Source organism: Herpailurus yagouaroundi, unplaced genomic scaffold, assembly GCF_014898765.1.
Source record: "Herpailurus yagouaroundi ecotype Mexico unplaced genomic scaffold, PumYag 100, whole genome shotgun sequence".
NCBI classification, from domain to species: domain Eukaryota; kingdom Metazoa; phylum Chordata; class Mammalia; order Carnivora; family Felidae; genus Herpailurus; species Herpailurus yagouaroundi.
Window position 1 is genome coordinate 37,307,129 of NW_024412391.1, and position 15,181 is coordinate 37,322,309.

The following is a 15,181-nucleotide window of genomic DNA, read 5'->3' on the forward strand; positions in this document are numbered from 1 at the left end:
TCAGAATTGTCACTTTGGGACAGAAAGCACCAAGTCCCAGCAGAACCCGGCAACACCTGTGGCAGCCACTGTGGCCAGTCCCTTGAGGAGGATGAGACGCTGGAGTGGTGCTCCACAGAACAGCCTTAAAGTGGGGGGCCCTGAGCCTAAGAGACCGTGGACTGGCGGGCGGCCCTGAATAGCCTGTTTGCAGGGGGAAGGGCCTCCCAGAGGAGGACACGGGCAGGGGCCCCTATGGGGCTGACTCTTTGTAGAGAGCTGACAGACCCCCAGGGGAGAAGACCTCCCAAGAGAAGGGGCCGCAGGGGGGCGGGGGGGGAACAAGCTGAGCCTGATAACAGGGCCTTCCTTGCTGAAGGAAGTGGGGGTTCTGAGCTCAGGGTCCCAGACCCCTGTCCCAGCCCAGGCTCTGGGATGCACCTTTCCTACTGAGAGGAAAGACACTACTTTTTTTTTTTTTTTTTTTTTTGAATAGTAGTTTTGTCTTTAAATTCTAACATAGGGCATTCCCTGCTTGGCATTCTTCCAACAGCCAGTCACACAGAGCTGGTCCTTCGGTCCCCGCAGCCGATTGTCACAGGCCACAGCACAGCTTTGCTCTCTCGTCATCAGCGTGGGTGGCAGGCAGAGAGGCTGTGCCTCCATCAGGAGTGGCTTCCCAAGCTGTGACAGCCCTGAAGACAGGGCACTCTGGTGACGGGCAGGGCATCTGCAGGCCTGCAGGGCACAGCAGCAGGCTGGTTCCTGCACACCAGTGACACATGTTCTGGAGAGTCCTAGAACTACCAGCGGGAGCTTATAGGTGGAGGAGGTGTGAAGGTCCTGCACGAGGTGGCCAGACAACCAGTGAGTGAAACTCAAATTGTCCTGGTAATTTGACCTCATTTTTCCCTGCCTGGTGGAGAAACCTTGGAAAGATAAGGCAAGAGTAGTAATGATCAGTAATTACCATCCGTTGAGCCACCGTCTTGGGCCAGAACTATGCTTAAATGTTCTAAACATATTATTTACTCCTCATCACAACCCAGAAAGTCTCCCTCCTTCTTCCCCTCCTCCTCCTCCTTCTTCCTTACTATGCAGAAATACCTTGATTAAAGGAAACTACGCAGAAATAAAAATTTGGAAATGAATCTTTTAACTGGGCTTTGATTTTACAGCAGGCAAAAAACCAAGCTGGTTCTCATTTAAAAAAAAGATTTAATAAAGTCAATACTCGATAAATATTTGTCGATTTAATTCATGAAACATATAAATGTTAAATGAAAATATACATGCTCCCAAAATGAAAAAGATGACTTTTTTTTCTTTTTTTTTTTTTCCTAGCACACAGTACCACAGCACTGCAGCTCCATTCTCGTGGAATTTTCTTTGATGTAAGTGACGCCCCCTGCAAGACAGTCCCAGGACACTAGGTGAGGGCCGGCCACCCAGCAGCCCTGAGTTCATTACAAGTGAAAATGATTTTTGTATATTTTATGCTTTTTTTTTTTTTTTAACCAATCTCTTTGGAAGAAGCAGATGAAAATTTACAATTTTAACAGAGAATTTATTTTAGAACAGAGAAGCTAGATTAAAAGATCAGCTGGGGCCCAGAACACACATATTTTTCCTGTAGATCCAGCCAAATGTGAGACCAGGGATTGGGCGTAATTCATCTGAGCCAAGCAACTCTCTGCAGGCAGGTTGTATGGCACCCACCTACCTTTGCAACACTGCCTGCCTTCAAACGCAAACACAGCCAGCCAACTCCTCCGAGAAGGATGGGAGGGAAAGCCAAGCTTGGCAGCCGGCTTGGCACCTCTAAGTGCCAGAAGCCACCTGCACACAGCATGGTGTAGAGGAATAGCCATAGTGCCCTGGAGCCATTTCCTTCTAGAAACCAGCAGTGGTGGGGCTCACCTCCTGCAGGGAAGAGCTTTTGCAAGGGTGAGGTGGAAGGAGGAGGCCTAGACTGGGGAGGGCTTGGGCAGTACCTGGTTCTTCTCTGGTCGCCCAGGGCCCACTGCTGTCTGCTTAATACCGCATTGAATGGAATGCATGGATTCTAGCCCCAGCTCCACTGGGAGGTTTCTGAGTGATTCTGGGAAGTTACTTCTCTTGGAGCCTGCTGTACAACAAACCACTCCAAACTTAGTAGCAGGAAATGAAAATAAGCATTTATTATCTTTCGTTGTTTTGGTGTTGATAGGGCCCCACTAGGTAGTTTTGGGTCCTTCTCCAATTATCATTACACAGTGGCTGGGCTATAGTTCTCTCGAAGGCCTTTCCATTCACATGTCTGCTGTCTGACCTGGGGAGACCTGAATGTCTGGGGCTTCTTGGACACCCCTCCCTGTCAGAGTGTGTTCCCTCCATGTGGACCCTCCAGCATGGTGGCTTCAGGGAAGGTGGACTTCTTGCACAAGGGGATGAGTCCTAGGAGAGAGGCAAGTGGAAGTCAGTTGCCTTTTGTGACCCAGCCTCAGGTCACACAGTGACCTGTTCGCCACATTGTTTTTCTGGAGGCATTTGAAAGTCCTGCTCGTGTTTCCAGGGGAGGGGAATATAAATCCCTCTTCTTGATGGGAAGAATGTCAAAGAATTTACAGAGGTGCTTTGAAACCTCCTCAGAGCCTCAGTTTCTCTACATGTTAAATGAAATAATATTTCTTGGGATAGATCTTTGGGCGGGGGAACGGGAGAATAAACGGGGCTAATGCAGATGAACTTGTGGCAAAAGTGAGGGCACTGTCCAAATGCAAGAGATGAACAATTAGAAAAAGCTGTGTGGTATTACTAATTTTCAAATTGGACTATATTATAATATTTCAAAGGCTAAAAAGCAAGCATAGTTTTCTCATTGACATTCTTTTCTTCAATAAACAGATCATCTAAGCTGAAATAATTTCTCCCATAGGATCAACCACAAAGCCATTTTGAATGAAAGAGAAATATAGCCTGTAAGCATTTGTGCTTTCTCCTGAATTTGCCCTTCATCAAAATAAGGTTGCCCACCATTGCTATGCATCTTGTTAACCCCATTGCCAAGCTCAATGTCTTGCAAAAGCTGCGGCTGAGTGTGAATGTTTATAATGCAAAGAATTTAGGAGTGCCTGGGTGGCTCAGTCGGCCGAGCGTCCAACTTTGGTTCAGGTCATGATCTCCCGGTTTGTGAGTTTGAGCCCTGCATCGGGCTCTGAGCTGTCAGCACAGCTGCTTTGGATTCTGTGTCTCCCTCTCTCTCTGCCCCTCTCCAACTTACGCTTGCTTTCTCTCTCTCTCTCTGTCAAAAATAAATAAACATGAAAAAAATTTAAAAAAATGAATGGTCATTGGCCTATTTATCATGAAATACACTTATTATTTTTACTCTACCTATAGCAGTAAGATAAGTAAAAACTTTTCCTTTGATGCAGGCAGGCTGGGTTCAAGGACCCAGGGGGTGTCCCACAGGACCGGCCAAGAGGGTCTTTGGCTTCTGGTAGGATGAAACTCCAACGCAAGCTGGAAAAAGTGAAAGCAGAGTTTATTGAATAGCATGAGTGACAAGACAGAGAGCAGCAGACAGAGTGCCTGGGGGACTAGAAAGGAAAGGACATTTGAGTCTCACTTTTGCTTGGGGTTAGAGTTTTATACTGAAAAGGGGTCTCAGGTATGCGTTCCTCCAGGAATCCAGGGTAGGGTCCAATCAAAGGCAGATGTCAGGTGAACAATAGGTGTTACTCCGGAGGGGCACTGAGGCCAGCAGCAGCCCAGGTTTATTTGAAGCGCATGTCCTGGAACATGTTTGGGATCCAGCTCTTCTGAGATGTTCTCAGGTGTTTGGGGCCCGGGACCAAAGTCAGAGAATGATTAACTTCCCTGCTTCCCCTTTGACGTGGGAACATAGCTTCTTTGGCTTATTCAGAAGCAAAATCCAGAGCGTGAGTAAACGGGGCCCGGCAGAAAAACAGCAGCCACGTGGCCATTCTAAAATGGAGTCTGTTCAACTTTCCTACCTCACCTTCACCCATCTCAATTGCCATATGAATAACAATTCACTCACTTATTAGTTAGAACTCTTGGTTATAAGCATTTTTTAAAAATGTGAGCAGGCTTAACAGAAAAAGGAACTGGGTGCCTTCAGCGCTGTTCAGTGTTGTAATGTCAGAATATGGCCGGCCCTCAGGCAGGGGCAGCAAGCAGCTACTGGTAGGAAGCAGGGTTCTTCAGGATCCCTTCACTCATCCACTTTCACTCTCTCTGGCTCTCTCTCTCTCTCTCTGTGTGTCTCTCCCTGTCTTTCTGTCTCGTTCCCTCTCTCTCCCTCCCACCCCTGTTCTCATGCTGTCTGTTGCATTCCACTCTTTCCACAGATTGATTTTTTTTCTGCTTCTCAGCTGACATGACAAGCAGAAGGTGGCTGCTCCGTCATGTTCTATTTTGAGTCCTTCATTCAGCAGACTTGTCCAAACTAAATTAGACAAAATTCTCGGGAGAGATGATACGCTCGGCCCTGTGTGGGTCAGCGTCCGTTCATCTGGGGTGAAGGGACCGGTCCACAGTACAGCTGCAAGCTCCCAGGTGTAGGTGGGGGAGGGGAGGACTGGCGGGCAGGGACTAAGGGATGCACTTGGAAATGGAGGGACACTCCGGAGGGTAGCTACCGCCACTTATTTACTTACACATCTTCAGACGTAAGGGCAGGACTCTGTTTTATTCACTAGTTTCGTGTCTGTATCAAGCACGCTGCCCATCCCATAGTAAATACTCAGTGCAGGCTGGATTTATGAATGACAGTTTTTACCATCACATTTAGTAAATAACAAAACCTTGGGTCATGGGGACAGCCTTTGAGAACCTTGTGATAATTAGCACATGAAATGGGACTGTCTCTTTTACGTCTACCTGGATCGTTTGAAATGTACCCAAAGGCGTGTGCTAGTGTGTGAAAAGAAACTTCTCCAATATAATTTCTTCTTTTTGATCAAATGCGTTTTTAGGTGGGATTCTTCCTGTTTGTAATTAATGGCATAAAGAAGAAGTGCATAGTGATCAAGGGGAGTCTTGAGGACGTAGTATTTGGATAGATAGATACTTTTTAGGCTCAGAGTCTAAATAATGCTAATATGGATTGAATACAAGCAATGGATACTTTAGAGTCTGTGGGCTAGTGATCCACTAGGGCTTTACAAAATCTATTCATTTGAAATGAAAAAGAAAATGATCTGGAGGTGGATTACTGGGAAAAGATTGAAGGCGGGAAGAAAACATTGAGTGAAAATCTAGCATTCAAGCTAGCTCTTCTCGACGGGAATAAACATTATACACCAGTCTCATCTTAATCAAAGCACCACAGGTTTTTGAGCAAAAAGGGACTTAGGGGAGCATATATTTTTTCCTTCTGCAGTAATATTAATTGACTTGACCAAAGTCACCTGGCTGACCTGAAGCATCAAGGGACCCAAATGTCCAAGCATGCGGATGTCCTGGGAGAAGTGGCTCTTTCTTCCCCCTAGAGCCTGTCATTTGCCGTTTCAACGGGGAGAATTCTCGGCCAGCAGTGATTTAATCTTATGCAATAAGTGCTGTGGCTTCTGGGACTTCTGTCCTGTAGTCTTGGCAGGCAGCAGGATGCCCTGAAGCTTATCTCTGCAGCTCAACTCCAACACTGTGATATTTGCTCTTTCTGCCAGCTGCTTTTCTTGCCCACTTTTCCAGAAAGGCACTAAGCTGGGAAGTCTGACACAAACTGCCGATGTCTAGTTTTATGCATCTTCCAGCTACCTTTTCCAACTCAGTCACATAAATATCTTTCCATTTAGGTCTATTCACCAGGCTGCTGCTTTCCAAAATGGTGGTGTTGCAACCCCCTGGGTGTTGCAATGGGTTGTCAGCAGTAGGGCAAATCATTGCTTACTAAAAATAGAGTCCCGAGGTCTGCAGAGGACTCGCTTTTCAATATATAAATTAAAGAGAACTCAAGTTAATCCCTGTGATGTGTCACACTCAGTCACCCTGAACATACTTTCTCATGAAAGCCCGTAATTGTTGGATGGGTATGCGTAGCCTTTATTTGCAAGGAAGCCATTTTTAGCTCACAACTCATGGTGTCTGTCTTTCATGAATGCTCCACCCACAAGATAGTACAGAGTTCAGGATCAGGCAGAGTGGCCCCATTACTCCTAACTATCTGTCTGACCTTGAGCCAGTCACAGCCTCTCTGTATTTTCCCTCTAGTAAGTTGGAGGGAATATGCACCTTGTTGGTTGCTGTGAGTATTAAATAGTGTGTATTAAAGACACAGAACAGTGCCCAGGACCTGGTAAAGGCTGGTTTTGTAGTAGCCGTTACTATTTATTTCTGTGGGTATTTTCTGAGGGTTTTCCTTGATGTTTTACCAGTTGTTTTGGGCATAAAGAACAAATACATCATTACTGTGTTGAATAATGCCCACACATAAATATATAGGGTGCCTCCACCTGGATTTCTTTTGTTTTCAAGATACTTAAAATTCCATTGCCCTCTTCCTTGGCTAACACCAGAAATATGTCTTGGGCTTGGGTAGCTCCAGGAAAAATGAGATTTGGCACAAGCTGCTGTTCTCCGAGATATTTCACGACTCTCTTCACGGGCTCCTCATACTTGCACCTGGATTCATTTCTCCTTCCCTACAGCCATCCCTTTTCAGCTCTTTCTGTTTCTGCCTAGTCCGGGGAGCGTGGGAAAGAGGAGATTCCTGCTCAGGTTTTCCAAGCTGTGGCAAAGCTGGATCCGGGCCAGGGGGAGGAACAGGAGTCTAGGAGGCAAATCCCTGGCCTTCCAGGCTGAAGCTCCAAACTGTTTTCCAACCAATGCTGGGCACTTGTGCACTGTGGGTTAAGTTGGCATCTGTGACCTGATTGAAGTGTTGGAGAGGCCACAAGAGAGAGACTCAAATAGAGAGTGCTATGGACAAAGGTCTGTCTCTGATGTGTAAAAGCCACTTTTGAATTTGAAAGGAGTGACATCCTACATTCCTTGCTACCTCATTGTTTTTTCCTTTTACTATATGGACCCTACATAAGATACATTAATATACTGTATGCTAAAAGTCTATCATATAACCCAGGAATATGAATAAAGATCATTTCCTTTTCTCCTAAGGTTGTGGGTCTCTGCCTTACTGTTTTGCAGTCACCTGGGGAGCTTCTAAGAGGTACAGATGATTCCCTTCCTGACTTCATTGGTTTGGGTGAGGTTTGGACACTGGCATTTCTTAAAGGCTTCCAGGTAAGGTTAATGTTGCCAGAGCTCCTGAGATGAGACCTGGCAGACCTATGGTATTTGCTGAGCAGTTGTAGATTTCCCCAACCTTGTTCCCCCAACTTCAGGCTCCAAGAAAAGGGTCAGGTGACACCAAAGACATCTCCCTCAGTACTCAGAATCACACATCTGTGTAACCTTTTAAGTTTTATAAATAGTACGTGGTCTATTGTTATCTACCTTACTTTTTTCTTTTTTTCTTTTTTTTGGCAGTATTTTCAAGACCTGTTTCCAAGATCCTTCTTAAACTACTAAAGAAGAATTATTAGGGACATGCAAGAGCTATTTCTCCAAAATATGACTCAAGAAAAAAAAAAAAAAAGAATGAAGGATGAACTTTGTGAAAATGTATCTCTATTGCTTTTTTCACTTTTTTTCTACAGGCAAAATCTGCATACTTCTCCTGAACGTCTCCCTTACAAATGTACAGATTATTAAATACTAATAAGAAAGGAATTTGAGAAAAATGTTTATTCGTTTTCAAAAAAAAAATGCAAAATGGAAGCAAAATATTGAATAGGTGCTCGTGGTCTGTCAGGCCCCGAGACACCCCCCAGCGTTGGCCTGGGTGCTGGGCTTGTGCCGCCCAGACCCTCCCTTCAGGTCTGCAACCAGGGGTGTAGGTTGCTGAGGGCTTTGGGTCCCTCTTTAGGAACTGCTCTTGGATGTGCACTTTCCCTGGAGATGCCATGCTCAGATCTCTGCCCCTGCTCCTTGCAAGCAGCCAGCACCAATAATCAATTGATGTGATATCAAAGGCTTGTGACCCTTGCCACAATTTGGGATGATTTTGAAGGGCCATCCTAGCTCCAGAGCTCCCTGTTGGATTGGCCAAAGCCTCTGTGGCAACCACATTGCGGCTCGATTTCTCTTTGCCCAATTGCACCTTCCTCACTCTCTTACAGGTTTTGTTCTTGAGAGCACCCCCCTCCCCCAACACACTGCCCGCATGCAGATTTTCATCTCAGAGTCTGCTTCCTGGGCCACGTGACCTACCACGCGGTTTCCTTCCAGGAACCCTATAGTCTGACGGAGAAGTTGGACAAATAAACAGGCAAATAGACTGTGTGGTAAGTAGTATGACAGAAGACAGTCTTGGTTACTGGCTGTAGAGCCCAGGGGAAGGGAGAGGAAAGTTCCTACAGGAACGGATTTCTAAGTGAGATATGAAGGATGACTCAGCTGTCCTAGTGAAGTGTTAGGGGCAGGGTAGGCAGAAGTGGGGCAGTTCAAGAGAAGACCACACATGCAAGTCCAGGGGAATTGAGGGCACAGAGTATTGGGGCGACATCAGAGACGAGGCTGGAGAAGAAAGAGCAGGGGGAGGGAACAGTATGTCACAGATCATGACGGCACATGACGGCAGTGTAGTAGATCATGTGGAGGAATTCGGGAGGGATGAATGATTTTTTTTTTTTTTAAAGGAGCAACATTATCAAATTCTCATTTTGGAAACAGTCATCTAGAAGACGGATGGGCAAAAGAGAAGATGCAAAGTGACCGGTTAGGAGGTGCTGCCGAAGGCCATGGGAAAAATAATGGTGAGTCATGGCCATAAGGATGGAAAGAAAGGAGTTTATTTGGGAGACATTTATGAGACAGAATCAGTAGGTGTCTGTGATTGATGGGATGAAGAAAGTAAGAGAGAAGAAATAAGAATGACTCCCTGGAAAGGGGGATAGAGGGAGTCCTGGTGGATTTACTGAGATTAGGACACTAGAAGAGAAGCAGGTCTGGATTTGGGGGTTAAGGTGCCAAAAAGACATGTCAGTGTGTCATCAAATGCTCAGTTGTGGATACGGGTCTGAGACTCAGAGAGGAGATCAAGGCTGGAGACAGAAATACCCATCAAAGAGACAGCAGTGAGAATGCCCAGGGAATGTATACAGAGTCAAAATGGGAGAAGCTCCTCTTTGAACCCGCGGGGACATCAACATTTAGTGAACAAGAGGAGCTTTCAAGGGAGATTGGAAAAGAACAGCCAAAGGGACACAACAACCAAGTGTGTGGGTCAGAGAAGTCAAAGGAAGGGTGTGGTCAGATGACAAGATGTGAACCTAGCAACAGGGAGGTTATTAGCAATCTCTGGGTGAGCAGTTCTGCAGAGGGTTGGAGGCAATGCCAGACCTCCGTGAGCTTGAGTGGGAAATGAAGAAGCAGAAATAGTAGATCTAAGGAACTCTACCAGAATGAGTCTGAATGAGGCAAGGAGAGGGAAAAGGCCATTGCCTTGAGGAGTTGTTGGTTTGGAGGAAGGTTCTAATTAAAATAGGGCAGGCCTAAGGCTATTTGAAGGCAGCCCAAACAGCGGAAAGGTGCCCAAGCAGTAGTTGGCAGAGGGAGGCACCAAGATGGTGGCATAAGATAGGAGACGTTGGCTGTGTATGGAAAGCCCCATCCTCCTTAGGATGGAAGAAATGAGGATATTGGGTGAGTTTGTGGGTACATGGGAGAACAGGCAGACAACTCCTTCTGATAGTGGCCAGTTTCTCTGTAGTGTAGGAGGAAAGATCATTTTCTGGGAGTATGGGAATTGGTATGAGGGTAGCAGGCTTGAGAAACTAGTTGTCTTAGTTAACTCAGGCTGTTATGATAGAGCACCATAGCCTGGGGGGTGGGGGGTGGGGGCTGTAAACAACAGAAATTTCTATCTCATTGTTCAGAAGTAGGGAAGTCCAAGATCGAGGCACTGACAGATTTGGTGAGAATCTTTCCTGGTTCATAGATGCCCTTCTTTTTTGCCGTGTCCTTATAAGAAGGAAGAGGTGGAGGAACTCTCTGAGTCTCTTTGATAAGGGCACTAATCCCATCCCGAGGGCCCCAATGATCTTCATGATCTAATCGCCCCCAAAGGCCCCCGCCTTCAAACACCACCACCCTGGGGATTACATTTCAACACATGAATTTTGTAAAGACACAAATATTCAGCCCATAGCACCAGCGAACATTTGCTACCCCTGCTCTGGAGAATGGGATCGGGGACCATGGAAGGATTTCAGGCAGCACGTAGGGTTCAGCTGCTGATGGAAACTAAGGGTTCCCAGGGGTTACTTCCTTCCATGTTGTAGGATTTGTCCCGTGTTTCACAGCAGCACAGGTGCAGATCTGAAGTCGGACAGTGACGTTTTGCCAGGTTGGTGAGAGAGGAAGGCCATGCAGGGGAGAGGTGGGGATCTTGGCACAGAAAGCTGCAATAATGGGCCCTGACTGTCAGGATGGAATAATCAAGAGACTTAGAGGCATTGGAAGTGGGGTTGTTTGCATTATAAAATGCAGAGGCAAAGCCAGTTGGGGTGGTGACAAGGATCAGGGTGAGTCCATGAGAGTGGGTGGATGACACAGAGTGTGAGTGCAGGTCACCGGAGACAGGGATGTCAGGGAGCTGGGAGGCTGGGTGTTAGATGGGTGTGGAGGTCGCTCGGAGCACTGGGGAAGACTGAGCAGGCTGGGGCCAGGGCTCGAGGAAGTGCCCGTGCGGGACACAATGATGAAGGGCAAAGATGACTTGGAATTCAGAGGAGCTCTCCAGGTGGCAGAAAGGAGCTCTGGGGAGAGACAGAGTGGCCTTGTGGGGGAATGAACCTATCACAGGAGAGGGGGGCCTCTGGAAAGAGCTGAGAGGTGGAGGCTACTGAGAAGAACTGAGTGTGTCAGAGATGGATTGGTGGTCTCAGGGAGCACGAGGTAAGGTTGCGTAGAGGCAACAGTTTAGGGGTGAGAGGAAAAATTGCGCAAGGCATCCAGGTGCTTACCCTGGAGAATGGAGACAGGAGACTGACTGTACAATGTGTAGGTCGGTCAGTTCCTTACCTGATCCATACCTGGGGGCCTGGGGGCAGGTGAGGGGCTCAGGCTTCTGGCTGGGAGTCAGCAGAGGCCAGTCAGATGCAAGCGAGTCCTGGCCCAAATCTGAGCCTGGGGGTGGAATTCATTGGCTCCAAGTATTTCTTTTCTTTTCTTTCTTTTTTTCGTTTATTTTGAGAGAGAGAGGGAGAGAGAGAAAGAGAGAGAGAGAGAGAGAGAGAGAGAGAGAGAGAGAACGAGTCAGGGAGGGCCAGAGGGAGAGGGAGAGAGAGAATCTCAAGCAGGCCCCAAGCTGTGCTGTCAGCGCAGAGCCTGTTGTGGGGCTCCATCTCACAAACCGTGAGATGGTGACCTGAGCGGACAAAATCAAGAGTTGGACGCTTAACCAACTGAGCCACCCAGGCGCCCCTGGCTCCCAGTATTTCTCAAGTCACGTGGGTGTGAGGGTCACTCGGCATCCCTCAAGCAGGAGCCTGCTCAGGTCTAGATAGATTTGTGGGGCTTTGAGAGCCAGGAGCCATGTTGAGACACCCTGGGCACGTCATGCTTCAATCATTACTTCATTGATTCATTCTTTAATCCATTTATTTATTCCTGAAACTTACATCAGCTGTTTCTTCCCTTCCTCGTTCCAAAAAGGATTTAAGATGTTCATACTAGCACCCACTATATACCAGGCACATAGGGTTTCGGAAATACGCTGTGCCCCATCTGTAATGCCTTTTCCATGTTTCCTTCTGTTCAAAGTCCATTGTTCGAACAAGGCCTAGACCAAGTTTCATCTCCTATCTGCAAACTCGTCCATCATGTCAGCCACGGTCTTCTCTCCTTAGAGCTCCTTCAGTACTTACACTCTGGATCACATACTTTCCTGCATAACCATACTTTGTTCTAGCCTACCCTGCCTCTCTGACCAAGCTGCAAGCCCTTTGGGGATGGAGACTTAGTATCTGAATTTTTAATGTCTCTAATGTCTATTGAGGCACTAGGGACATAGTGAGCCCTCAGTGCCAGAGACTGCAGCTTGGAGAAACACGGACCTCTGCACTGGAGTGGCTCCTGGTGATGCACTATAACTAGGACTAATAATGCACTCCAGGCCTTTCTCAGGAACACCCATTTGAGCATGAACAGTTTAAATTACAAGGTCAGCTACCAGAGAGACGGAAGATAAAACTTAAAAAGCAATAAAGTAGCAATTTACATTTGTTCTCACCAGAGACTAAAGGAATACATTATAACACAGTGACAAGTTAATGTTGGAGCTTTGCTGGAAGTTGAATGTTACACAGATCTACGTTGTGGCACCCATTTTAAATTTTTGGGAAGTGTTCTGGGATTTGCAGTTTCTTCTCTTGACAGGAGCTACTACTGAGAAATCTAGAACTTGCCAGAATCTAGAACTTGCCCCCAAGACACTTCTCCAATAAAGGGATCAAGTGACCTAGTCCAAGGAAATGAGAAATAGATGCCACAGTCAAGATTCTCCTTTTGCTTCATTCTGTGGGCAGGAGTGCGAGTGGGAGGAAATGCAAGAAATTTGGAAGTTTTAATGTTTTTATTTATTTATTTTTATTTTTGAGAGAGAGCGAGAGTGAGTACAAGTAGGGGTGGGGCAGAGAGAGAGAGAGAGAGAGGGAGAGAGAGAGAGACAGACAGACAGACAGACAGAATCTGAAGCAGTCTCCAAGTCTGGAGCTGTCAGCACAGAGCCCAGCTTGGGGCTTGAACCCACGATCTGTGAGATATGATCTGAGCCGAAGTTGGACGCTCAGCCAACTGAGCCACCTAGACACCCGAAATTTGAAAGTGTTAAATGGGGTCTTTAAAATGCCAGTGTAGGGGCGCCTGGGTGGCACAGTCGGTTAAGCGTCCGACTTCAGCCAGGTCGCGATCTCGCGGTCCATGAGTTCGAGCCCCGCGTCAGGCTCTGGGCTGATGGCTCAGAGCCTGGAGCCTGTTTCCCATTCTGTGTCTCCCTCTCTCTCTGTTCCTCCCCCGTTCATGCTCTGTCTCTCTCTGTCCCAAAAATAAATAAAACGTGAAAAAAAAAATTAAAAAAAAAATAAATAAAATGCCAGTGTAGGGCGCCTGGGTGGCGCAGTTGGTTAAGCTTCCGACTTCAGCCAGGTCACGATCTCGCGGTCTGTGAGTTCGAGCCCCGCGTCAGGCTCTGGGCTGATGGCTCAGAGCCTGGAGCCTGTTTCCGATTCTGTGTCTCTCTCTCTCTGCCCCTCCCCCGTTCATGCTCTGTCTCTCTCTGTCCCAAAAATAAATAAACGTTGAAAAATAAATAAATAAATAAAATGCCAGTGTAGAGAAACAAGGAAATTGGTTCCTAACATAGTCTTCTCTTGACCAAATTTTGCTTTTCATCACCCATTTAACAATGTTTCCTTGGTTGCTTAATGTAGCTAAGCTTTATTTTGGCGCATTTACTTGCCTTCCTTTATTATTTTATGCTCACTTCCCCTCTTTAACCTCCTCTCTCTGTGCCCAAAGTTAAAAAAAATTTTTTTTAATTAAAAGTTTTTATTTCAAACGTCCAAAGCATAGCTTTTAGTGAGGGAAAGGATTGGATTTGCACCCTGGGGACCAAACCCAATGAGTGGTTGTTCTGTTGGGTTTCTGTGTCTGTAATCTGTCTGCCTTGACCCAGTATTTCTACAATGTCACATAAGGAAGTACCTTCCTGGTGCATCTGTAACTCTTGAAAAGCACATTAAAGGTGGCTACTAACTATAATGCTTAATCCATATTCATTATAATCTTGAATTGATTCATTGGATCATCTGTGCACAACACAGTTTTTAAAATGCAGCTTTCAGTTTGTCTTTTTTTTTTTTTTTTTTTAAAGCATCCACCACTGTGTGGCAGGCACTGGCCTAAAGATACAGATATGAATAAAATGCATTGCCGGCTCTTGTGAATGTCACAGCGATAAATGCACAATGAAATCTGGCATTTAACCTTCCATGACTGTTCTAGTTTCTGTTCCACCACCCATCTCGTGTGAAATATGCTTCTCGGGGTGGGGGGAGGTTGTGATGGGGGGGAAGAGGGTCAAGAGGAGATGCCTATTATTTTATCCAGGCTTAATGATCCACCCATGGGCATCATTTGTAAAGCATGTGTGTGAAGCAGGAAAACTCAGGGGAGGTCAACTTCTCAGATAGTTGAGAAGCTTGAATCCCACCCAGTGTAGGACTGGTCCAGAGAGCATACAGCTGTCCTTGTTTTTCTGTGCTCTTCTCCCCTGCACCTTCATACCCATTGGAGACTGTCGGCCTTAGGCTCTGGGAGGACAGAGGACCTGCCATCCTCCTTACATACTGGCCACTGATTTGAACATTTTTTGAGAAATTACTCTGATGGAAGTAAGTTATATACATTGTATTTAATTTTTACAAACCTGAAGGGTAGATATTTTTTATCACTCCCATTTTAGGGATGAGGAAACCAAAACTGAAGAAGGTCTAGTAAATTGGCCAAGGTCACAGGGCTGGCACACGTCAGAGCAAAGGCTGGTACCTGGGCGTAAAGTCACCATGTTTTTTTGCCCAATACTCCATACTGCCCCTTGCTGGGATTCTTTACTTGGTCTCCAAACAAAGAAGAGCTCTCATCGGCACTGGTGGAGTTTATAAAAACCTACTGGTGTGTCTTAAATATAGGTGTCTCTCTTTCGATTAAAAAAACTTCCATAGCCAGGTTCTGGGTAGGCTCTGTGGGACAATATGAAATTGAATAGAAAAGATTGTCCTCTAGAAAGTTGAGACTGTGGGAGAGGGCTGCAACAAGGTGACTTTCAAGTGCACTACAGAACACAAGGTTTTGAATTATCATTTGATTATGTCATTTCCTGCATTCATTTACTCATTCATTCATTCATTCATTCATTCAACAAGTATTTTCTCTGGTGAAATGGTACCAGTTAAAGGGATACAGTTCCTGAATCCAGCCTCCCATGTATAGGAGGAGACAGACAAGCAATCCAGTATGAGTTAGGTCCCTCTTTCTTTCTTTCTCTCTCTCTCTCTCTTCTTTCTTTCTTCCTTTCTTTCTTCTCTTTCTTTCTTTCTTTCTTTCTTTCTTTCTTTCTTTCTTTCTTTCT

The 15,181-nt window shown here is 46.1% G+C and overlaps 1 protein-coding gene across 1 annotated transcript in view; it reads left to right on the forward strand.

The window, feature by feature from the left end:
* The first annotated feature begins 8,695 nt into the window (after window positions 1–8,695).
* Window positions 8,696–15,181, forward strand: part of DPY19L1 (dpy-19 like C-mannosyltransferase 1) — a 101,281-nt gene continuing 94,795 nt past the window's right edge. Inside the window, exon 1 of the mRNA XM_040472276.1 lies at window positions 8,696–8,804. Coding sequence (XP_040328210.1) covers window positions 8,753–8,804 — 52 coding nt within the window. The 5' untranslated portion in view covers window positions 8,696–8,752. The remainder of the gene's footprint in view (window positions 8,805–15,181) is intronic.